This window comes from Myxine glutinosa, chromosome 2, assembly GCF_964187855.1.
Source record: "Myxine glutinosa chromosome 2, kmMyxGlut1.1, whole genome shotgun sequence".
Taxonomy (NCBI): domain Eukaryota; kingdom Metazoa; phylum Chordata; class Myxini; order Myxiniformes; family Myxinidae; genus Myxine; species Myxine glutinosa.
The window spans coordinates 49,731,455-49,757,628 of NC_136262.1; the positions used below are offsets into that span (position 1 = coordinate 49,731,455).

At 43.4% G+C, this 26,174-nt stretch overlaps 1 protein-coding gene across 2 annotated transcripts; it reads left to right on the forward strand.

Moving 5' to 3' along the window:
- Nucleotides 1–3,748: 3,748 nt before the first annotated feature.
- On the forward strand, nt 3,749–18,184 carry LOC137421817 (ras-related protein Rab-3A). 2 transcript variants are annotated; one of them, XM_068108233.2, is made up of 5 exons: nt 3,749–3,792; nt 6,729–6,964; nt 7,240–7,358; nt 14,309–14,433; nt 16,723–18,184. In XM_068108233.2, the coding sequence occupies exons 2-5, from the start codon at nt 6,737–6,739 to the stop codon at nt 16,908–16,910; spliced, it is 660 nt and encodes a 219-aa protein (XP_067964334.1). In that variant the 5' UTR covers nt 3,749–3,792; nt 6,729–6,736; the 3' UTR covers nt 16,911–18,184. The 2 variants fall into 2 exon arrangements, with proteins under 2 accessions (XP_067964334.1, XP_067964333.1); XM_068108232.2 differs by having other exon boundaries at nt 3,755–3,944.
- Nucleotides 18,185–26,174: the final 7,990 nt, after the last annotated feature.

A 26,174-nucleotide genomic window follows, 5' to 3' on the forward strand; every position in this document is an offset into this window, starting at 1 on the left:
TGCGGCGTGATGTCGGCACCTAGCTCACGTAACATTGTCAAATGAGCGGACGGTCCATCGCAAGTTAAGGAAACCACCTCTGCACCGATATCATGCAATTTTAGTAGACATTGTGTCACCAAATTCGCCTGTTCCTTCCCCGACAATCCATTTATCATAAAGTATGCTACAGGCACTTTCCAACTGTCATTCAGCTTCCATTCCCCGATTCCGATTCCCCGATCGACGTGGGAGCCCCAGCTCCTTCACTAGCAGACAAGACAGCCGGCTTAACGTTCGCCAGGATGATCAGTCGCCCTGCCCGTGAAATACCAGGATCGGGATTCGTACCAGGACCCTGAACAACTTCCTGCCCTACCTACTGCTACTGCGAAGTGGGAAGGCAATGGCAAACCACCTAGTGCTGTAATTTATACAACCCTCATTTGCAGTTATTGGCATCAGATAGCTAAGGAAAAATAACAACTATTGAACAATAAACTTCCAATTTAGTTGCATGTTCGAGTCCGGTGTATTGTATTACTTGCCCTGATGGATGTGGACGAATGTCACAATCGGCTTCCCAATATGGCCGCCAAGCAACTTCCGCTAGCTTCAGCCGACAGCCGTCATTGGCTCTCCAGTTTATTATATACCTCCGTGGGTGGAAAGGGTTTGATCGGGCAGTTTCACAATGTGAGAAAAGAGGAACAAAAGTGCAGGTATAGCCGAGAAGTAGCCTTCATTTTCAGAGTTTAACCAAGAGGGCATTACTGGGAGAATGCATGCATCCTTGGACCTTGAGTAGCTGGCAGTGGATGGTCAGAGGGCTGAGAGAGCAGAAGGAACTACATCAGATGAGAGGTGGTAAACTACAGAGACCACAGACCTGTCTGCAATGGGACAGCAACAGATCCTGTCCTCGGCATCATGGGAGGAGATTACAATAATATTGAGAGCTTTAGATAGTGAGATGTGTCTGCTGGATTTCAGAGAATCCAGGAAAGACCTATGATTTGGAGGCCCATAGTGGAGAGAACTCCATCGAGCTACGGATAAAGGCTTTGTACGCTGTGAGTAGTTTGAACTGATTTATTTCAGATAATGACTTGGAACGACAGAGAATCCAAAGTCTGTGGCTGGTTTTGGAGGCTGTCTTTGCGATATGCTCTGCCCGAAAGAGATTTGGCTGATGGTGAGACTCAGAAGGTCAAGAAACTGAACCTCTTCCAGTGGCTGACCGTGGAAATATGTGGCTTTGTTTGACGATCCTTCTGGAGCGATAGAGTGACACTGACAGCAGCCAGGAATGAAAGTCCATTTGTCAGCAGAACACCATAACTAATAAATTCCAGATTGTGCTGCAGCTGCTATCAGTCCTTCAAGGGGATACAGTAGTTTACCACACAATGTCGAGTCATCTGCACAAAGGGTTAGGAGAGAGTTTTCCAGAGAATCAGAGATGTCATTTACAAACACGACGAACAAGACTTTGCTCAGGACAGAATTGTGGCACAACAGCCTCCACTGGGTGCAGAGAGGGTTCCATTGACAACAAGAACGGCACTCGGTAGAGAGCATACCACCCTCCGCCAGACTGAACATTTTACGTTTTCTACCCAGATCTGGATTTTTACCTGCACCAAAATCTAATCGGCTTGTTTTTGTTTCATCGAAATTGCGTGTGTGGTTTCTGAGAAGAAAGAAAACACCGATTTTGGGGGGTAACGCCCCCATAGACCCCCAAAGGGGCAGATTTTCTAATGCCGTGAACAAACTTTGGTACATCACGGGTGGTGAAGGTTGTGGTGAAGTTTCATCAAGATTGTGTGTGTAGTTTCAGAGAAAAAAGCAAATTCCTATTTTGGGGGGGTCAAACCTGGATCCACTTTGACCCCCGGTAGACCCCCTTAGACCCCGATTTTTTTTAATGCTGTGAACAAACTTTAGTCACAACACAACAAATATAATTTCTGCCAAGTTTGGTCGCAATCCCATCAGCGGTTTCGGAGAAGAAGTTTCAAGTGTTTACGGACGGACTGACGGACGGACAACGCGCCATCGCATAAGCTCCCCCGAACTTCGTTCCAGGTGAGCTAAAAAATGAATGACGCTGTTATCGATCTGCACCAATAGAACTCCGATACCCTGTTGGAAGACCCAGCTTTTAAAGGGCTGCATGCCCTTTGGAATGAATTATAATTTGGAGCATCTTTGTCATGACAATGGAGATTTGTCAGAGTTCTGAATGTCATATGTGGATATTGTTGAAACCATCTTGCTTGCCCTGCTGCACGCTGCCCGAGAAGGGAACTGGTTCTCAGCCATGATCCATCCATGGTCTCTTGTTGTTTCGCCTATGACAAAGTGCTCGATATTTACCAGCATACTTTGCCCAGATGACAAATCTTCCAGTGGAGCGCTCCGATTGTCCAGCGTATTTTTCATTTCCAGTGGAAATTGATTGTCATTTTCTGGGAATACTCTGGTCACAGCACCAATGGAGCATAATTACCTCCACCACCAAAGGTGGACGGAGGTTATGTTTTCACCCCTGTCTGTCCGTTTGTGAACAAAATATCTCAAAAAGTTGCGGATTGATTCGGACGAAATTTGGCAGCAATGTGTGACGTGATGTGACGATGACGAAATTATTCGATTTTGGTGAAGATCCGGATGCGGATCCGGCTACTAGAATTTTAAAGTGATTCTTCACCATTGGGAGATAGGGCCAAAAACGATACATAGCAGGATATGTCAAAAAGTTGTGTACGTATTTGGACGAAACTTGTTGGACCGGTTTGGTGTCTGATAAGGACGATTCGATTCGATTTTGGTAAAGATCTGAATATGGATTCGGATATTAGAATTTTTTTTTTTTTAAGTGATTCTTCACCATTGGGCGATCAGGCCAAACATATACATAGCAGGATATCTCAAAAAGTTATGGATGAATTTGGACGAAACTTGTTGGACAGGTTGTGGGTGTGACAAGGAAGAATCGATTAAATGTTGGTGAAGATTCGGATCCGGATCCAGCTAGTATAATTTTTTAAGTGATTCTTCACCATTGAGTGATATGGCCAACCAGGTGGAGGTATGTATGCTCTCTACTGAGAGCCGTTCTAGTTTTGTGGTTGGAATTACCAACTTTGTGTACCATAAATATGCTAACTGCCTCGTCAAGTCGTTGGGTCACCAAAGTTTTAATAATTCTGAATCAATATTGCCATCTGCGTCCCATTCCATTTTCAGTCGCAAAATTGGCAAGAATCGTAATTTGAGGGTCAATGTGTAAAATGGGGCCCATACCCCTCTTTTCCTGTTTCCTGTTTGTTCATTTCCTTGCTTATTGTCAAACTCTGACCCCACTTAGCCCAGGTCAGTTACGTCAGTCGCTAAAATCGGGTGTTTTTAAATGATTATTTCGTTCGACGTCACCGACGCCATCTGCACGACCGTAACCAAGGAAGCACCTGGAGATGGAGCTGACGAAAATAAACTCATTATGTGCACGGACACCTCGGTGTATATCTATGTCCCCCTTCCCTCCAGCGTTCGACAAGACGGTGTCGCCTCGTCACGACGTCGGCGCTTTCGCGTCTTCGGCGTCCCGGATCGCGTCGAGCGCTTCACGCCACGTCCGTCTCCGTCGCCGTCGCCTGGTGACGTCACTCCGGACACTGCGACAAACGCTGATTGGTCAGCCGCCCGAGAGCTCGCCTCCGATTGGTCGATGCCCGGCGGCTTCCTCCTCCTCCCGGCCGGTCCTCTCGTCTCAACAGCCCTTCTAAACCTGGAGCTCGAGGGCAGGTGAGACGTGCTATCCGCGGACTCACATCATTAATGTTTGAAAAATAATTCCACAATCCACGTCCTTCGTCTGCTCCAATTCGAACATTGTAGTACATACCTCGTCCGCCCGTTGTCCGTCTCTCCGATCGACAGATTCCGTGACGTACGAGGTAATTATTAATATTTTTCTATCACGTTTTAAAAATAGACACAATGACTCCAATCAAACATATATTACAATTGATCTGTGTTGTGTAAAATAATCATCAATTGTCTTCTAATGATATTCACACGCGTTTTGCTTCTTTTTCCCGCGCTTTATAATTTAGTATTTATTTATTTCCATTATACAAATATAAGTATAACGGCCATTTCGCGGATTCCGTCTTTGTCTCGTTCTCCAGTAGTCAGAATACTAAACATCCCGCCATTTCGATTGGATTCTAATGATATTTGAAAATCTATATATATATATATATATATATATATATATAATTGTTCGGGATTGATCGGACGAAATTCCACCTGCGTGCACATCGACCTCGTGTTCCCAATCCCATGAATTATAATCACTGCACTCGTATTATTTATTTTTACATTCCCTCCAATTAACGCCTCTCCTCCTCTTCCTCTTCTCCTGCATGCCTGTCCTGTTGTTGATTTAAGCTTTTGTAAATCCGCATGAGCTTTTTTTTTCGTGTACATGGTCGAGGCTCATGGAAGACCTTTGCACCCTACTCCTGATAATTGTGGAGATAATTCGTTTACAATAACGTACAGACGCTGCAATCTGATGGTTGTGAATGTAACGAGCATGGTTTCTAATTTCTATGCAGGTGTACATTCACCTGTCAATGCTAGGTAGGCAGGTGTTGGCTTAACGGTTAAGATGGCTGGCTGAAGATATTTGGGTCTTGAGTTTGAGCCTCTTTCATTGCGTTGAAATAACACCAGGTGGGTTGACTCAGCCTGTCATCCTTCCGAGGTTGGAGAAATGAGTACCAGCTTACTGGTAGTGGTAGCAGGGGCATTGCCACATTTCCAGAAATGATGCAACCAGCAGCCACAGGCTGCATACGAAACAACAACAACAACCTGTCGGTGCTGATGGTTCGGAGCCACATGATCATCAAGGTCATCATCATCATTTACCAACACTCTTTATAGATGCAGTTCCTGGGCACTGGTTTCCTGGGTTGTTTGCCATCGAGTCAGGCCAGGAGATTGTAATTTGTTCACGGTGGGAGTAATAATTCAACGGCTCTTCACTAAATACACCTCGGCATCCTTTACAAGCACCAGTGATCATGCCTGACAAACGGACCATGTGTCTCAAGGTCCATCGGATGGACGGTGCACGCCTCGCCCCGCATGAGAAACACCAGGGTGGTAGTTTATAGCTGGGTCGACATTCGAACCCGGAGTACACAACTTGGAGGCCAAGTGTACATACCTTCGGGTACGACCCCTGGATTACCTTGGCAGTGCAATGAATCTTACCAATCTCGTTAATCTTTCTCTTGTGGAAGCAGGTTAGCTTTAGATTGAATTCGTTATCACTTGTGCTGCATCCTTCAAAGGAAGGAAATTCCGACTGTAAACCGCTGCCCTGGTGCTATATGTGAACGCATGGGGCACTCCATCCTCCTGGAGAGTTATCATAAACATTTGTTATAACAAATGGATGTGCATGATGTTCATCAAAACGCTTTCCTTCTTTTTCGTTTTTTGCCCCTCGTTTTCCAGGCCTGCCCATCGCCTGCTACAGTACTCCGATTAATTAATCAGTGTAAGATAAGAAGGCCGAACGGTGCCATAAATGTCACGCCTTGCTCGCAGCCATCTTTCTCTCCGTCTCTATACTCTTCCGCGACCCACTTGCCCCATCTCACGCTGCCCCCCCTCACCCCTCAACCCCGCCCACCTGCAGCCCATTGCCAGCCGGGCATTTTTTCGGTCCAATCGGCTAATTGCATTAACATCTCGGGCTTACAGGACAGGATGAGAACCCAATTGCCAGCAAGCACGAGGCGCAGATGGGCAGACGAGCACTGATGCATAAACGGACATTAACCTGAGAAATTATTTTTATAGTGTTGTCGAGAATGGAACACATGGAGCCGAGTAAATTTGATGCTTGAGATTGTCAGATTGCCTGCTGTTCCACTCCGGTGTTTAGATTTGTGATAATGACTGCAACGGCCGCGGAGTTTTCATATTTTGATCCGACAATAACATTTACATTAATTTATTTATTTTATAAAATTTATTATTTAAATAATGCATAATAAAATATATTTATAGCATCATAAAATATAAGAAATAAAATAATATGTAATATTTATAAGATGTTTATTTTTCCCTCGAGTTCAATAAAATTGGTTCAATGGGACTACGGGTGAAGCAAAGGACATTTTCCCAAATAGAAACAAAATGGATAACAACAAATAAAATGGATATTCTCCAAATCCAGGATATCTCTTGCCGTTCGGCTGTTCAAACCATATGTCGATGTTTAATGACCATTGTAGTTGGTCTCGGTGGTCCACTCGCCCGCAACCGCAACACATCCCGGATGTGGGAGGATGGAGCGCCCTTTCTATTGCTTTGTCGAATCTTTGTTGCCATGGCAACGTCTGTTGGGCTGACGTGCCATCGATGCTTTACTGCTTTGAAAAGGGAGAAGGTGAGGTGGGAATGAAAATGTACAATTTCTGAGTTTAATTTACAATCCTACATCCCCTCGTTAATCTTCACCTTCATTATATCTGTATTGGTCAAAATTTATTTCAATTATATCTACCCAACGTTTGCTTTTCACATTCCTCCTTCATCCCCTTCGAAGTCACCTCATGATGTCTTTTGTTGTTTGCAATTGTCCACCCCCCCCCCCAACCCTCGGCCCTTCCCACCACCCTATTTCTCCTTCATTCCTCTTTCCACCTCGTCTGCAGCAGTAGCCATGGCCTCAGCTGCTGAATCCGGTCCAGCCCCTCCGAGAGAGTCGGATCAGAATTTCGACTACATGTTTAAACTGCTCATCATCGGAAACAGCTCCGTAGGGAAGACATCGTTCCTGTTCCGATACGCGGACGACACGTTCACCTCCGCCTTCGTCAGCACTGTCGGCATTGACTTCAAAGTCAAGACCGTCTGTCGTAATGACAAGCGCATTAAGCTGCAGATCTGGGTGAGTTGAAAGATTGTGCGTCGGCCGTTCTTTGTATCTGTGCAATTACGGCAAAAAAGGTACATTTGCGTCCGTAAGTTAATAAGTCTGACTCGGTGCCATTTATAGTGGACCTGCGTCTGACTCACTGTGACACTAGATTTCCATGAGCTCAGTATCTAATTTGACTCCTTGATTAGAAGGATAAGTGGGAATATAATTTTGATCTTGTTTTTAGTAGTACTACTCTTGAGGTTTTCATGTCGTTTTATTCTCTTCTGTCGATCTCTTGTCAGGACACAGCCGGACAAGAGAGGTACCGTACAATCACCACAGCTTACTACCGTGGTGCTATGGGTTTCCTGCTTATGTATGATATTACCAATGAAGACTCCTTTCATGCTGTCCAGGATTGGTGAGTCTACCGTACTCATCAGATGATTAGCAATAAGTATTCGAGATTTGATGAGATTCTCAGCAGATTTTAATCAGTTCTTATGATTGTATATACTAGGGCATGCCCGTACTATATCTATATCTAAAATTATATCCCCCCCTCTATTTACATGAAATGGTTTGGTTCATGAAATGTTTTGGTCCATTCGCAACGCCAAAGCGAACGGCGAACGGCTTGCGAGTACAGTGACAATCCCCCCCCCCCCCCCCTCTATTTAGATGAAATGGTTTTTATTAGTTTTAAAACATAGTTTAGCGGCAACATAGTTTGCAAACGTGAAATAAATGAATACGCTCTCAAATGTGCCATCCGAGGCAGAGTGTGTTCGCCACGTTCGGCACACGCGATAGCTCGCTGCTCTCTGATTGGTTGAATCGTTTTTTGGACATAGCTCGGTAAGTAATTGTCCGATTAATATGAAACCTTGAAAAGGCACATCCTCGGGTCCCCAGCAATATACCTGGCAAGTTTAAAGTATATCGGACCCGTGGTTGTCGAGAAACAGCGGTCACAGACAAACGTACAAACAAACACACAGAGATTACTGGAATTATAGATAGATAAAAAAAGTTTCCTGAATAATCCATAGAGTTTTGGATTGGGAAGGTATCTGGTTGCGGCAATGATATGGCAGTCAAGAAGTTTCCTCCTTTGACCATGAAGCGAAACTTGGTACAGATATTAGTCCTTTTCAATGTAGCATCCATCCAGTGTTGCACGTTTTCCCCAGTGGTGATTCTTCTTCTTCGTTCTTGTGCAGCACAAGGCTGCGGGGTAGCATCATTGGCTGAAGGAACGGCTGTGCCGCTGATGCAGTGCACGATGGTAGTCAGGGGAGGAATTTGTAATTTGTTCACGGTGCCAGCGATGGCTCGCATACTCTTCACAAAGGATGCCATGAAATCTTTAGCATCCCCCAACTAATGCTGGCAGGTGGGATGCCCATTTAACGTCCATCCGAGGGATCACACACACGGATGAATCGCCCCACCTGTGAAACACCGAGATGGCAGTTTATAGCTGGGTCGGGATTCAAACCCAGGCTAGACAGCTTAGAGGCGAGGGTGTGTACCTATAGGCCACCCTGCCAGCCGAGCGAAGTTACTGATGCCGCTGGAATGTCATGTTTTTGGCTTTGACAAGTTTAGCGGAAAAGGTCTTCAAATTTCCTTACGAGCACCCTTTAACCCCACCGGCCCCCCCTCACCGCCAAATGTACTGCTTTCAGAAATAAAATCTCTTATGTCACCCTTCCTCATCCCCATCCCTGCCCATGATCTTTTCTACCCCCCAATAACCCTACCTAACCCAACCCTCTTTCTTGCAGGTTTCCTCCCTGCCTCTCCTCATTCATGGCCTGTCCCAACCACCTGCTGCCCCACTGTCAGTATGTTGCCTTAAGTGTAAACCTTGCTTTTATTTTTAATATTCATCCATGTATTTTGATTCAAAATTGGCTCATAAAACGACCTTGAGATACCAAGGTAGAGGCCGTTGCACAAAGTTAATTACTATTATTGCCATTCTCTGTATGTTTTTGTTTCAACCATCTTAACGTATAAGTTAAACTAATATAGGACATGGGATCCAAACCCGTGCCTTGTGTTCACTGCCACAATTCTTACATCACGTCGCCATCCCTGCTGCCAAAGTTATTTATTTAATACGATTATTATATTGTTTATTAAGTGACCTTATGCTCCTATAACAATCGTGAAATCAGATGAGTGTGTGGGTTACTTTCTAATTTAAAGGAGAAACATCCTTGGAAACATACACAGATAACCAGGATTTAAATTGCTTGAAAAGCAGGACTTTGGAATGAAATGATATATTTGCTTCCATGTCATGAATATTTTAGATGTATCCTCTGTTTGTGTTATATAATAAATTAGATTTCTGTTGCAGTATAATTCATAGCGAGTCCAATAAGACTACATTCCTTATGAATTTAATAACCTCCTTCCCATCATGTTGGTTCAAACATGTCCGACAGGACGGTGCAGAGGTGGCATACGTACTTTTGACCTGTCAAGTGTGGGTTCCATTCCTGATCCGAGTATAAACTGTCCGATTGGTGCTTCTCGGGCAGGAGGTTGTGCACCGGTCCCGCGGATGGATGTTTAGCCGGGTCACCCATCTGCTCGCATTAGTCAGTGGATGTTGAAGATCCAACAGTGTCTTTCGTGAAAGGTTGCCCAGTTATCGCCGACACCCTGAACAAATCACAAATTCTTACCCAAATCACCGACAGTGGATAAAATGGACAGGACGTTGATCAAGGTGTGTTATCCATCATGGGATGCGAGGCGAAACTGGCAGTTAATATAATGAATTATATCAGAGAGAGCAAGATGTGGTGAACTTTTGTTTCAGTAAAACTGATATGCAATGCTTTCAGAGATATGGAGGAGCAAAGTTTTTCGGTTTTTCCAAGATGGCGCCCGTACCACATGAACTATGACGTCATAATTATCATGAAAAAAATTCTACAGGTGGAGGTGCACCTATGGTGAAAATTTCCTGTCAATCGGACCAACAGTTGCAGAGAAAGTCATACTTATTCTGTGCGGACAAACAAACAAACAAAGAGACAGACAAACGGACTCAAATGCAAAACCCTCTCTTCTGGTGAGGGTAAATATCAGATCTCGAGGAGCCTTCCTGATCTGTAACTTTCTCAGCATCCTTATGAGACTTTATGCTGTACTCAGATTGATGGCTTACACTTGCCATGAAAGATACCATGGTATATTTATTGGAAGATTCACAAGTAGGTACGGAAAATGCATCCAGATTACTTTCTGTGGCATTTGAAGTATGTGGTGCGTTCAAACACAACAACAACACAACATGCATTTTAAGGCCATTTTCCCTGCTAGAGCGGGGGTTAGCCTTGCGGTCCCCATGACAATCTTCTCCATTTTGCCCTATTTTCTGCATCTCTCCTTGTTAACCCCCTTGCCCGCATTTCTTCTTCCACCATCTTTAGCCAAGTCTTTCTCGGTCTTCCCCGTCCTCTACTTCCTTCTACATCAATTTCCATCACTCTTCTCAACCAGTCACTTTCATCCTTCCTCAACACATGACCAAACCATGTCAACCTGTTCCTCTTCACAGCATCAATCACAGGCTCTATTCCTATCATCTTTCACAATTCATCATTTGTCTTCCTCTCTCTCAACGATACTCCGCACATCCACCGAACCATTCGCATTTCCACCCTTTCCAGCCTTCGTTGCTGCTCAACGTTCATTACCCATGTCTCGCTCCCATAAATCATAACACTTCTCACACATGCAGCATACACCTTTCCCTTCAGCTTCAACGACACTCCCCTCCTCGTCAGCACGCCACTCAGTTCCGGAAACTTCTTCCATGCACATCTCACTCTAGCAACCGTTGCCGAGTCTGATCCACCTTCTCCATTCAGCATGTCTCCGAGATAGCAAAATGTTTTCACACCTTCCAGCTTCATGCCGTCTACAAGATCCAACTCAACATTTCCTCCATCTGTAGCTCTCTCTGTGCACACCTTACACTTGAATGTAGCTGCCACATTGGTTAATGACCCTCTCAGACCACTACATTTTTGATGAACCCACTCAGCGCACATTGTACATTGAATGGAGTTCACTCCGACACCCTTCCTGCACACAGCACATGGCCACTTCCCAGTTCTTTCCACCTCACCACATGCTTTACCACTTGCCATCACCTTCGTCTTTCCTATATTCACATTCAGACCTTTTATCTCCATACATTCCTTCCACTTGTTCATCTTTTCCTTCAGTCCATCCATACTTTCCGCAATCAACACCAGATCATCTGCATACAACAACTCCCACGGTAAACCCTCCTTTACGTTCTGAGCCAGCACCTCCATCACAGCTACAAATAGTAGTGGACTTAGTACCGACCCCTGATGCACTCCCACCTTCACCTCAAACTCATCACGGTTCCTGTCCTTCGTCCTTACAGCTGTGCGCGCTCTTTTGTACATTGCCATCACTACTCTGATCAACCATTCCTCCACTCCTAACTTCCTCAATGCCCATGTCAATACTTTGCGTGGAACCCTATCGAATGCTTTCTCCAGATCAACAAACCCAAGAAACAACTTCTTCCTCTTCTCCAAGTACTTCTCCTGCAACTGCCTCATAATAAAGAGCGCATCTGTTGTTCCTCTTCCTGGCATAAATCTAAACTGCATTTCGTCGATCTTCACCTTCTTCCTTATCCTCCTCTCCAACACCCTTTCCAATACCTTCATTCCATGCTCCAATAACTTTATCGCTCGGTACGAGCCACACTCCAGAGGGTCACCTTTCCCCTTGTATAGAGGGACGAGGGTACTCAGTTCCCAATCCACTGGAATGCGGCCTTCTTTCACCACCAGATTACAGATCTCTGTCATTCTCTTCACACCCCAACTTCCTGCTGCCTTCAACATATCTCCCACAACTCCCGTCGGCCCTCCCGCTTTTCTACTCTTCATTGCTTTTATCGCTTCCTCAACTTCCTTCTCAGTTATCTTCTCTGCCGGTCCCAAAACTGGGTTACTCTCTATGTTGCCATCCCATTCATTCACTGCATTCAACAGCATTTCCATATATCTCTTCCATCTTCCTTTAATTCCATCTGGGTCCACAACGATTTGTCCCACTTCATCCTTCAAGCAACTCACCCCCATCACATCACACCTCTCTTTCGCTATTTGCTTTGCAATCCTGAATACCGCTCTCTGACCCTCTTCCGAATCCAAGCGTTCTCCGAACATTTTCCTACATGCCTCCTGCGCCTTTGCTACCTCTTTCTTTGCAGCCTTCTTGGCTGCCTTATAACTTTCATGCTCTGCTTTTTCTGCTCCCGTACCCTTCGCCTTCTGCCACTCCTTGAACTTCTTCCTCTTCTCGTCAATCCTCTTTCCAACTTCATCATCCCACCACCATGTTTCCGAGTGCCTCGGTGGTCCTTTTGTCCATCCACATACCTCACCAATGGCTCCCAACAGACTATCTTTCATTGACATCCAACCACATTCAAGCTCAACCACATCATCCTCTACCCGACTCAGCCTCTCTTTTAATGCCTCCCTTACTGTCACCTCTTTCAACCTCCACACCTTTATTCTCGGTTGGTACTTCACCCGCCGAGCCTTCCTCGCACCTTTCACCCTTATGTCGCAGACAACCAAGTGGTGCTGTGAAACAGCCTCCTCCCCCGGGATCACCTTTGTGTCCCGGAGGTGCCCCCTATCTCGCCTACGCACCATCAGGTAGTCAATGGTTGTCGTAGACCCACCTGACGTGTATGTAACAAGCTTATTATCCTCTTTCTGGAACGGAGTATTACAAATCAACAAATCAGCTCCATCAGCAAACTCCAAAATCCTTTCACCTTCTCCATTTCTCACACCATATCCGTAACCCCCATGAACTCCCTCAAAACCATCCATACTCCTTCCCACATGTCCATTTAGGTCTCCTCCTACCACAACAACTTCCTCATCTTTCACGTTTTCCATCAGCTTCTCTATCGCACACCAGAACTTGTCCTTCTCTTCATCGCTCCGACCAACCTGCGGAGCATATCCCGAGATGACGTTCACCAAGAGCTTTCCAATCATCATTTTCACCATCATCAACCTATCACTCACTCTAGTCACACTCACCACACTGTCTACAAACTCCTCAGAAAACAGGACACCAACACCATTCACGCCCTCCGGGCACCCTTGCCACACAAACTTGTATTTCTGTCCCTGCCTACCCTTCACCATTCTCACACCACTTCCCTTCCATCTCGTCTCTTGCACACAACATATGTCCACTCTTCTTCTGACCAATACTTCCACCACTTCAGGGGTGGATTCAGGAATTTCAAGATGGGTGGGTGCATGACCCTTTTGCGTGGGGGGGGGGGGGGGGGTGCGCACCCCCTGCACCCCCCCCCCCCGGATCCGCCCCTGCACTTCCCCTGATCTCCCTGTCATTGTCCCTACATTCCATGTCCCAAACCTCAAAAACCGATCTCCACTTTGGGCTATACCCTGCCCATATGTAGTTGTAATTGTCATGGTTCTCTTTTTGAGGCAATGTTTTTATGGCCGGATGCCCTTCCTGACGCCAACCCTCTTGGTCGCCTCTTACGACACGCAGGGATACGGTGTACCTTTTCTAACCAGGGTACACACCGGGAGGTGCGTTCAAACAGTTAATCGAAAAATATACCCTCAATAGTCTAAGACGTGCGGTTTTGTATGTTTGTTTTGTATTTTCCGCTCGATACGTCTTCATCATTGGGAAGAAAAAAATGTTTTCTCACTAATCATATGCACTTGTATATTGAAAAAAAGAAAGTTACTGTTTCTTGGACTATTGTGAATATGTGGCAGGGTGATTCATCAATCTGTGTGCCGTCCATCGGATGGACGTTAACCTGGGTGTCCCGTCTGCTGGCAGTAGTTGGTGGACGTTAAAGATCCCACGGTGTCCTTCACAAAGAGGAGACGAGTTATCGCTGACACCCCCAAACAAATTAAGCCATGTGCTACATTCAAAAGAAAAAGAAAACCTCAGCAACTTCTTCACCATTACATACCATTTCCTTATCTTGCTTTTCTTACTCTGCTGTTCTTGTTCAGAGGAATTGTGACACAAATGTGACGATGCTTAAAATATATATTTGTAGTTCTTTGTTCTTGCATTTCATTCACTCAAAGTTTTTATTTATTTATTTCCATCGCTGTAGCATCTTGTCTCTACTGCCCTGCTCCTCCTCGATTTGATGAGTTAAACAAGTTCCTCCATTAAAGTCACCTTCACTTTGCTTTTTGCCTGGTCGTTTTGAAAATCTGTTGTTGTACGTTGAATGTTTCATTTATTTATTTATTTATTTCTTGGCAGGGCAACACAGATAAAGACGTACTCTTGGGATAATGCACAGGTCATCCTGGTGGGGAACAAGGTTGATATGGAGGATGAGCGTGTTGTCAGTACCCAGCAAGGACGTCAGCTCTCTGATCAACTTGGTATGTACTTTTGGGGAAGAAGGAAAAGCAAGGGGTATGTGTTGGGAGAGAGAGGATAGGTTTCTGTAGGGAGTAACCATTTGAGGCTGATTGCATCATTACTGCTGTACCTCTGATGCAGTGCCCTGCATGTTTGGGCAGGTATTCGGATTTTGACTAGGTTACCGGTGACAACTCACGTACTCTTCAAGGAAAGACACCAAGCATGAGATATTTTAACATAGTTCAGCATTCAATGCTGGCAAACAGGTCCCTTGCTTAACATCCCAAGGTGGACATCACACACTGTGATGCCCTGCCTGCAAAGCATGAGGGTGATAGTATGTAGCTGGATCGACCCCAAAGTTAACAGCTAAAGGACAAGTGCGCTACCCCAAAGCCATCATGTCTGACGTGGGCAGGGTGATAGTGTATAATCGTCCCATACAGACAAGAAGAGAAATGTAATATGGTGTGCATGTAAATTTTGTAGCCTGACTCGGTCGAAGTGTGCGTTGAGAAGAGTGCAAAGTGTGCGCACAAATATACTAACCAAGACATAAAGAAGAACGATTGTGGAAGTTACTACTAATGGTAATAAGCCTGGTGTTGGCTTAGCGGTTAGGGTGCCGGCTTGGGATCCTGGGTTCGAATCCCTGTCGATCGTTGAATTAACGCCAGGGGGGTTGACTCAGCCTGTCATCCTTCCGAGGTCGGCAAATTGAGTACCAGTTCACTGGTAATGCCCTGTGTGTGGCAAGAGGCGACTAACAGGGTTGGTGGCAGGAAGGGCATACAACCGTAAAACATTGCTTCAAAAAGGGGACCACGGTGCCCAAAAAAGGCCAACCCCTGCTCTGCAGGGAAAAATGGCCTCTAAGGGTGGTTCCACTACTATTGGTAATATATTGTGGATGTGTGTGCAGATGATAACGAGGATTCATTATATTTGCTCATCTTATCATCGAGACTGCAGTTATCTGTTGTATGCATTTCCTCATTCATGCAAGTGGTTGGAGAGCAATGATGGAATGTTGTATCTCAAGCTTATTTTCATAAAGAGAAGCTATAAAGGCCTGTGGTTTGTTGTGGAGTTGCAATATACTGAAGTTGAGGTTACCAAGCACCTACTAGATATTTAATAATGTAGTTATTACCCTGCGGTCGCAAAGCGAAAAGCAAGGTTAGGCATTCGGTTGTGTGCGTGCGTACAAATGTGTGGCGTGCATGTCTGCATTTTGAAAATTCATTTTCTCACCAACCGTTGGTCCAATTGACACGAAATGTTACCATAGGAGCGCTTTCGCCTGTATAATTATTTTATTAATAATTATGACGTCATAGGTCACGTGGTATGGACGCCATCTTGGAAAAACGTTACACCTCTATATCTCTGAAACAGCTCAATGGAAAAAATTGAAACATAGTGTGTTAAGTACTCACCATGGGGAATCAGATGTGTTAATGATGATATTATCGGTACCTTAATTATGACATCATAATTCTATAAGTACAACACTTGATTCAATCAGTATGACTTTTTTTTGTCTGCAATTGTTGGTCCGATTGACACGAAATTTTCACCATCGGAGCGCCTCCTCCAGAATATTTTAATGATAATTATGCCGTCATAGGTCATATGGTACAGGTGCCATCTTGGAAAAACTTCGCACCTCTATATCTCTGAAACCACTCCATTGAAAAAATGGAAACATGGCTCATTGTCAAGTACTTCCCATGGGGAATAAGTTGTGTTAATGATGATGTCATAGGTCACGTGGTACAGGTGTCTTGGACAAACCGAAAAACGTTGCACCTCTATATCTCCACAACCACTCCATGGAAAAAATTGAAACGTGGCTCATTGTAAAGAACTCCGTATGGGGAATAAGTGTTGTTAATGATGACGTCATAATTCGACAGGGACAATGCTTAGTCTGATCAATTTGAAATTTATTGAGCGTGATCTACGCAACAATTATATTAGAGAATATAAATTGATGATGTAATCACTCACATGGTCTGGCAGCCATATTGGATCAAATAAAAAAAACATTCAAAAACAGAAGAGTTGGCTCATACCACGTTGACTGTGCAGGGTAAGTATTCTATGAATACCATCTAGTTCCTCTCTGTGTTGTCCTTCACTAAGTTGCACATGTACAAAAGACAATGTACCACTTGCTTCATCATGCACAGGATACAATTCGCTCATTGAACTGAACGATGCAGAGCTTAGACAGTTCAGTGTTACCCGCAAAAGCGATCTCTGATCCCAACTTCATTTTCTTTATCCCATGACCCCAACAGGCTTTGAATTTTTTGAGACGAGCGCAAAAGACAACATAAATGTACGGCAGACATTTGAACGTCTGGTTGCCATCATCTGTGAGAAGATGGCAGACAGTCTTGAGGGAGAGTCGGCAACCGCGCCAGGCAAAAAGGGGCCCAGCCTGAGTGACGCTCCGGCCCAGGCAGCTCAGCACTGTGGATGCTAGGCCTAGGAAGTCTGATGGGTAATAAATGGGGAGGGGTGAGGGTGGAGATAAATAGGAATGGAAATAATTGTGGGTGATCGAGGTGAAAGATTAAAGGAAAGGAATATTGAAGGAATTGGAAAGAGACATTGCCATTAGAATTCCTTTCCCCTCAACCATATCGCATCTTTATTTATATCCGAACTGTTTTCCCTCATCTGGCTTTTGTTCTTGGATGCCAATTTTAGTACAAGTTTGCATCACGTGACTTCCCTACTTGTAAAAAAAAAAGGATAAATAATATGAAAAATCGAGGAGTACGTATATGAGACAACCCCATGGAAATGTGCGTGCTGTGTATTATAATAATGATAATTACAAAAAGTTAGTGTTTGATTAATCTGGTGTAGAGTATAATAGTAGCGGTTTTAATCCCATGTTTTAGCGTGGTTAGTGTGTAGGTGTCTGCCACGCGTGTGTCACGTGTTGTTGCCGTGAGGTTTGATCACAGATTGCAGTAAGCTGCCCGTGTGCACGTGTGTGCTCGTTTATTCTTCCCTGGGTGGTGCAATGCCGTTGCATTCGTGCTCCGACTTGCGGACCCAACGTAAAAATATTCATGCTGTTAAGCTCATGCCACAAAGGTGTGCTTGACCGGTCACATGAAAAGTCATTGCAACACCTTTGTTGGTCGACCTGCATCTGTTTGGATGACGAGACTGTCTAACCCGAGTCTCTCTTATCTGTGTGTACATGGGGGAAAAAATTGAAGACACTTCTGCCATCAGAGGTTACTTATCAATTGTGTTTTGTGACACTTCATTGTTTTTATTATTTATTTGTCTTTTTGCAACTGTTTCTTCCTTTGCTGTTTGTCTCTCCTCTCTTCTCCTCTTTTCTGTCTCTCTTTCCCTTTCTTTTGATCTTTCCTCTTTGAGCTTACATTGAGGCTTGCACACTTCCCCTTTAGACATGTCTTCAATAATTCTAAGGAGACTCTCCCTCTATTGCTTAAAAAAAAACCCCTTTACAAAAATCTCCTATGATTACTCGTGATATCCAATGAGACTTTAATCGGGACAGATTGTGGGACAAAATAACCGAGGCTAGCCTTTTCAGCATGATGCTGACGTGAAATGACATCAGGACGCTGAAAAGAAAAAGCAAAGCCATTCCGATTGTCTCTCCACTCACCGGGCCAACTATCATTGGTTGTTTCTGATATCGGTCACCGATTTTATGCAGCTTTCTTATCCATTGTGCTGCATGTCTGATGAATAAATAAATAAAACGGATACTTGTGTTATTTATTTATTTAGTTATGATGATTATATTTTCTTGAGGGCAGTCCAAGGTATTGACCATGCACATTTCCTTTGGCATCCTTGCGGTTCCCAATGACTTGAGAAACCTTTAAATCGGTTTCAAGCATCATCAATGGATCCGTGGTTTTATTCTGTTTGTATCTTCATGTGTTTGATTCTGATGAAACTCGATTTTTGCCATAGTTTGGGAAATTATTAATGTCAAATTGCTTAATAATATGGCTTCTCTTACAAGGAACCTAAACGTGGCAGGCCACTAGGCCCATCAAGCTAGCCCAATGGTTGACAACCTATGGTTACTTCATGCTCAATCCTATTTAAATGCTGTCTCTCAGGGTGGATGCCCATAACCATTATGTCGAGTCTTGTTATAGTTGGGAGGACACATCTTAAAAACTGAAGGCACCCTCGACTTGTACAGCTGCCCATTTGGTGAGGCTCAGGTTCTGGATCATTGTAGAGAATGAGCAATGTCACATTTTGTCCTCTTTCCACCACATGGCAGGCAATTGCAGAATGTGCTGGATGTTCCGAACTGAAACTTCCCGTTATAGCTACTTTATCCTGTTGATTAGCTTATGACCAATGTTACCTACTTATTGATTTCTACAATTATCACAGGTTGTGTGGGAAACAACACTGGGTCTGTTGCTGATTACCAAATCGTCTTTTGAGTTTTGTGACGATGATGTAGATCGGTTTGAACGCCCTTTCGATATTAACGTCACGCAAACCGCGGGCAATGTGTTCTGAAAGGCCGTGGTAGTACGGGAGAATGCACATTGTTTTGTTCTTGCTTCTCCACTTTTTTTTCTGTGGGTGCAGCTGATCTCCGAAAGCTAGGTAGAAACTTCGGTTCGTAGCCATTTTTCGACGACACTGCCCGCACATGTCTCATGTTACTGGAGCACATGGACAAACCCTGGGGCGTGAGAGCTGCGGTGACCCCACTCTTGTGCGTGAGGTGATGATGACTGAAAATCTGGCAATCTATCCATGTTTGTGTGTGTTTGGTGGACTGATTTAGTCGATGAACTATCAGGACAGTATTTCGTCAACACATCCAGGAATGATGATTTGCAATTGTCCTCTAACTCCATTGTAAATTTTAAGTTGGGTATTATCTCTTGATGTGGTTGAGAAAACGATGAATGTTGTTCCTGTACACAACCAAAAATGTATCATGTACAACATGCATTGGATTTCTCTGGTGCTTGGGTCAACTCCAGAATTTGCACCTATAGAGAAAGATCAATTCGATGGTAGTTTTGTAGATCCTTAGCGTACTCTCTCTGCAGATTGGAGATCTCCAAACTTTGTTGAGGGCGTAAACTGCTGCCCAAACCTAAGTATTTCTGCATTCTAAGTCATGTTGCGTGCTGGTGTTGGAGCCGAGTTAATTAAAGTCATTCATTTTCTCAATGAACTTCCTTCCATCAACACTAAGTAGAGCATAATGACCAGGAGGATTGGCCTGCATATACAGTACTTTGTTTTTTCAGCATGAATTACCAGTACAATAGACTTAGCAGTAGTTTCAACCTTGTGAAGTAGAAGTTCAGCTTCGCGTAACATGTGAGAGAGGAGCGCTATGTTGTCATCAAAGTCCAGTTCGGAAATGTGCTGGGCTGGATGTGTATGACTTCTACGCCAAGTGAGAGTTAAACCACCCTAGTCTTCTATCACAGTTGTTAGGGCGTAGTTCAATGCAATGGTAAGCAAGTGGGTCGCCTTGGAGAACTCCAGCGTTGACTTAGAAAGTTCATGCTCTCCTTCAGGAGTTATTGCCACTGCAGAAGTATCTTCATAGATTATTTGAATAGCCTTAACAATCGACTCAGTGATGACATATGCATGGAGAAGTTGGAACGGTTTATTTCTACCAATGGAATCTAAAGCTTTTTTGAAGATGATTGCTGCTCCTTTTTGGTGGTTACGTATTTTACGAGAATCTGAAAAGATATCGATCAAAGTGGCCCAAAAACTATTTTGATTCGGGTATAGGATACTTTCGAGTACAGGGCAAATTCTGTTAAGAAAGATGAGATTGTAGATTTTTGCTGCAGTTTGGGTTAGACTTATTCCCCAGTAATTTTCAGGGAGTGTTAAATTTTCTCTATTGGCTATTAGTAGAATGTCCATTTTCCCCCATTCTGTAGGCCCATTTCCAAGGTATGTTCCATTGCAGAATTTCAATGAAGTTTTTCTTAACTTCGGAGGTCGCCAAACTTCAAATGGAATGATATCACGACCAGGGGTTTTTCCAAGTTTCATTTATTTCACGGCCATGTCATGTTCTGCTAGATGCTAGTAGTAATGTTGGAGTTGACCTTGAATATGGGACCTCTTGAGTTGTTGGGTAGGCTGTAATTATCAGAAGAGAGCAGATTTTCGAAATGGGTTTTCCAAGAATCGAAGTGATCCTCTTCTTGAATAAAAACGGTTTTAGATTTCTTTCCAGAAAGATGTTTCATGAGCTTCCAGGCATTACAGTGTGCGTTGGTTGATTCACATTTATCAAAAGCATCCAGTATATCGTGAAAACCGCTTATCCTGGGCTTTGTCATACATATCACATAGTATAGCTTATGCTGTAGATACGGTCTCAGGTTATGTGCCAAGGACAGAATCACGAGTTGCGTTTACTTTTGCAGTTCCCTGAACACTAGTTTTAGCAGGTTCTCATGGTGGTGATATAGCGGAACCAACTTTATCACAGTTGTAAATGAAATCTTTGTGTGTGTTTCACTGATTTCTTTCTAATGTTTCCATTTCAGTAGAAATTTTCGATTTGAGAAGCTGTCAGGATTGGTAAGGATAATATCCCAGTGAAGTCTAGACCTGTTTGTGTTGTTTATTGATCTGATGCTAAGCCTCATCTTTGCACAAACAATTCAGTTGCCAGAGCCAATAGGGTCTGATGAGCTCGCTCGCTAATCCATGATGCTGTTACTCCATCTTTTATGACATAGGATGAAATCGATTTGAGATGTGGTTTTATTTGGAGCATGGAAAGTTCATTCTTGATTTGTTTTTTTTGGAAGAGTGTTGGTTATTATAAGATCATGCTGATGAATAAAATCAAGAAGGAACGACCATTTCTGTTGGTGGAGCTGTGGTAAGAAAAACCGTTCAACACTTGAGCATTGAAATCCCTTCCAAGTATAAGACATGTGTGTGAAGGGATAGATGACACTACCCAGTTTAGGCTTTCGTAAAACTCCTCCACACTTGATTTGTCACTGACGTTGGTTGGAGATAGTGTGATAAAACAAATTATAGGGTTCCCTTTTAATCTTACTAGAATTCACTAAATGTCCATCTGTCTGTCCGTTCGAAGGTACCGCAAAAACGGCTGAACCGATCGCAACGATATTTTGGGTGCGTAATCCTAGGACCCCCTGGAGTAAAATAGGCCATATTGTCTTTCCAATTTTTCCAATTTTCCAGTTTTTCCAAACACGATGGAATAATATTTACCGATATGAACAGTGATGTGGCTTTTATTGAAATTCTACAAATACTGTTTAGATTTTGATGAGAATTACGAACCTGCGGCGAATCCGGAAGTGGACAGATTATGGCAATGAGCGGGTTTGATAATATCCCAATACAACTGCCATTCAATCGTAATGTTAAATCGTTAAACGTTAATTGTGTTAATCGTTTTATTAAAGTATCAATTCATGATTGGAATTGAGTGAATACAATTACGATTTTGAATTCGTAATTGTATTCACCCAACCGTACGGAACTTCACATCAGGGTTTAAATATTTGTTTATGTCACGAATGTTGTTAAAAGTTTATTGATTATATTAATGTTATTTACTTTGTGATTGGAGTTATGCTGTTTGGAATGAAAAAAGAGATATCGAGGTCAAGTGAATGACGAAATGCCGTGACGGTTTCTACTTTCTAAACGTGAATTCGCAGATCGCCAGATGCAGATTCGCCATTGACTGGGTATAGAACAAACGTGCCCGTTTGTTTGCGTACGGATACGTTTTTCATGGAAGTCCTTCGCGAACTTGCTTTCCATGTCTGACGTGTGACTGAAGGTGCTACAGGAATGTAGAATTGATTGGTTTCATGCTTTAGCATTCGCCGTTTCTGCATTGTCTGTTTGCTTCTGGCCTCCCACCTGTGCGTAGCATGTGCGTAGCGTAGCAATGGCATCTCACTAGGATTGCTAATACAATCTCATCCAATATTTTGGTAATCGATATAAGGATATTGAGTGAGGAAGATTTGACTCCAATTTCAACTCGACCAATTGCTGCGTCAATTTCAGAAGCTGTGAACACGGTGGACCTGCCATTTCTGAAGGTTTGAATATATCTGAGTCTCGTAGTTGGTGAACTCTTCTATGTTTTTCATTACAAGTCAATGAAATACTAAAGCAATCAATGTGCTCAAGTTCTTCAATAACACAAGTGGATGATAAAGTATGACAGTTGGGCTGCTCAAAAAACGAAAGTTTCTTAGGGTGGAAATTTATTTCGTTGATCTCATTTCAGATGAGATCCGTTCTTGCGGGTTTAGGATCTCATCATCATCAGGCCTAGTAAACCTATGAGATTAATGAAAGATTGAATCGGGGGCTTGAACCCTAGTGCTGTTATGTGAACTCGTCATGTTTTCAACTGGCTGTAACTACGGTGCATCGGCATTTACTGAGGATGAATTAGGTTTGTACTCATCATCTACTAGGATCATTAGCATCCAGAGCCTCACGAGCTTCTCCAGTCCATTGGAGTTACATCAGAGTTCTTCTCATACTCTTGCTCTGACCATGAATACCCACAGAGCGTGGGAAAGGTGGGGCGGGAGTGAGGTTGAGGTTTTCTAGCGCCTCAGGCTCACCAGGTGATGATTGTATCATTGGGTATTTGAAGAATTTTGTAAGCATCACCATTATACCAGCTAACCCTCATAACCCGAAGTGGATCCACTATCTGCAACTTGTGGATGGGGATGGTTGTTGATGGTCATCCCCAGGTTGTTCACATGAAAATTCCACTTCTACCTATTAAGATAATGCTCACAATTCAGCACTACGACTGCTCTACTCTTGTCATCCTGTGCAATGACCAATTTGTCCACCTTCTCTGAGGTATTTTAAAGCAAAAACGTTTTCTCTTTGTGAGATTGCATCTCTCTCGTTCGATTGTACCGCATAAACGTGCTAATGGCCTCTGCAACATGGAACACCATAAACTTTCCCTCAGTGGGAAAGCGCAGTAATTGCTGACTCAACACTTGCAACCATTTTACCCTCAGGAAGTGCAAGTTGGAATTTGTTAAATCACACACTTTTCTTGAAAGTACTTTCCTAGGTCTCTGATAAAACCTTTTTTGACAAATTACTTGAGCATGATTATTTTTTTTTGTTCTGTATTGCTGGATTGTCCTGTTTTTTGCATAGGCCTTCTTGCCTGGTGTATGCCTTCGGTTAGACCAACCCTCCCTTTCACTGCCGTACGGTCAGATGCCAGTTTCATTAACCATTCTTAATAGTCAAAGTGACTTTAGTGCCTTAATACTCAAAAACTGTTCATCTGCTTTGTTTCCTCTTTGTTCTTTTCCAGGTAATTCTGCAAGTGCCCTCCACCTTGATATTGTGAAAACTCAACAACATTACTCCATCATCTCCTTCTTTCCTCTTTCTATTTCTTCTTTCCTTCTTTACTTCACGTTTTACTTCTTTCCTATTCCTCTTTCTTCTTGTTTGTTCATCCCCTTGCTTGATATGTCCAACTGTGGCCCCACTGCCCCTCCCTTCAATGTCTTGCCTTTATGCCCTTTGTTATCTTGCTTTTCCATGAGCTGAGATTTTGTATGAGACACAACAACACCAAACTCGTTAACAATTTCACACTTTCTGAATTGGAGGGCTTTTCACATATTGTGATTCACCATTGTTAATTTCGGCTGGTAGGACAGCCGAGAGGTATGCACACATACAGTCTCGTGAAAAAGTAAGTACACCCCATGTAAAGTTTTGAGTTTTTCAACATATTTCAACATACAGCTATTTGATCTTCATTTCAACAATATTGATAGATAAAGGTGATATAATATAACAAATATCATGAAACATTTACATTTTGTAGTCCATTGTATAATTTAAATAAACAAATGCAAGTTTCGCATGTGGAAAAAGTAAGTACACCTCTACATTTATCACGACTTCAAATACCTAAAATTAGAATCAGGTGCACCAGCTCAGGTGCAAATGATTAGAACATCGTTAGAGAGGATCTTGGAGGAACCTGTCTTATTTAAACCTCAGACATTTCGTTTGGTTTGCTCTTTGTTGTTGAAGTGTGCGTCATCACCATGCCTAGATCAAACGAGCTCTCTGGGGCCTTCAGAAAGAAGGTTATAGATGCCTATGAGTCTGGGAAGGGATTTAAAAAGATCTCCAAACAATTTGAAATCAATCATTCGACTGTCCGGAAGATCATCTACAAGTGGAGAAGATTCCAAACAACTGCGAACTTGTTCAGGCCAGGCCATCCCAGCAAGTTCAGCCCGAGAGCAGACCGCAAGATGCTGAAATAAGTCTGTAAGAACACCAGAATGTAATCACGGGACCTACAGGTAGTTCTTGCCACTGTTGATGTCAAAGTGCACGCGTCTACCATTAGAAAGAGGCTGCACAAATTTGATCTACATGGGATGTGTGCCAGAAGGAAACCTTTGCTGTCCAGAAAGATCATCAGGGCAAGACTAAAGTTTGCCAATGAACACCTAGGCAAAGACCAGCACTTCTGGAACAATGTGCTCTGGACAGATGAGTCAAAGGTAGAGCTATTTGGCCACAGTACCAGAAGACATGTTTGGCAAAAACCAAAGACAGCATTTGACCACAAGAACCTGATACCAACTGTAAAGCATGGTGGTGGAAATATTATGGTTTGGGGCATCAGGGCCTGGGCAGCTCACCATCATAGAATCCACTATGAATTCTTCATTGTAGCAGAGGGTGCTTGAGGATAATGTGAGGCCATCTGTCGGAAAGTTGAAGCTCAACCGAAGGTGGACCTTGCAACATGACAATGACCCTAAACATACCAGTAAATCCACCAAGGAATGGCTGAAAAGAAAGAAATGGAGGGTTCTGGAATGGCCAAGTCAAAGCCCGGATCTAAATCCCATCGAGATGTTGTGGGGGGATATGAAACGAGCTGTGCATGCAAGAAACCCCTCAAACATCACACAGCTGAAAGAATTTTGCATGGAGGAGTGGGCAAAAATTTCTCCCAGTCGATGTGAGAGACTGGTAGACAGTTATAAGAAACGCCTACTTGAGGTTGTTTCTGCCAAAGGGGGCAATACCACCTATTAGAGCCAAGGGTGTACTTACTTTTTCCACATGTGAAATTTGCATTTATGTTTTTTAAAATTATACAATAGACTACAAAATGTAAATGTTTCATGATATTTGTTATATTATATCACCTTTATCTCTCAATATTGTTGAAATGAAGATCAAATAGCTGTATGTTGAAATATGTTGAAAAAGTCAAAACTTTACATGGGGTGTCCTTACTTTTTCACGTGACTGTACATCAAAGCTGTCTAGCCTGGGTGCAAATCTCGGCCTAATTATAAACTGTTGTCTTGGTGTGTCACATCCAGAGAGAAGCATCGATGTGTGTGTCGTCCCTCAGATCGACGTTAAACTGGGTTTTCCATCTGCTAACATTATTAGTTGGTGGACCATAAAGATTCCACAGTGCCTTTTGTGAACAACCTGTGTGCTATCACCGACACCCTGGACAAATTCCTGCTGCTACTTAGTCAAACGTAAGGCCGGGCCACTCCGTTGGTGAAAGATTTGGCCAAAAACTTTCCCCAGCAAACCTCAGGAGTTGAGAATAATTGTGGCCTTTAAAGACATCATCATCATCGTCATTACAATTCTCTTATTGTAAAAAAGGAACGTGCACGTA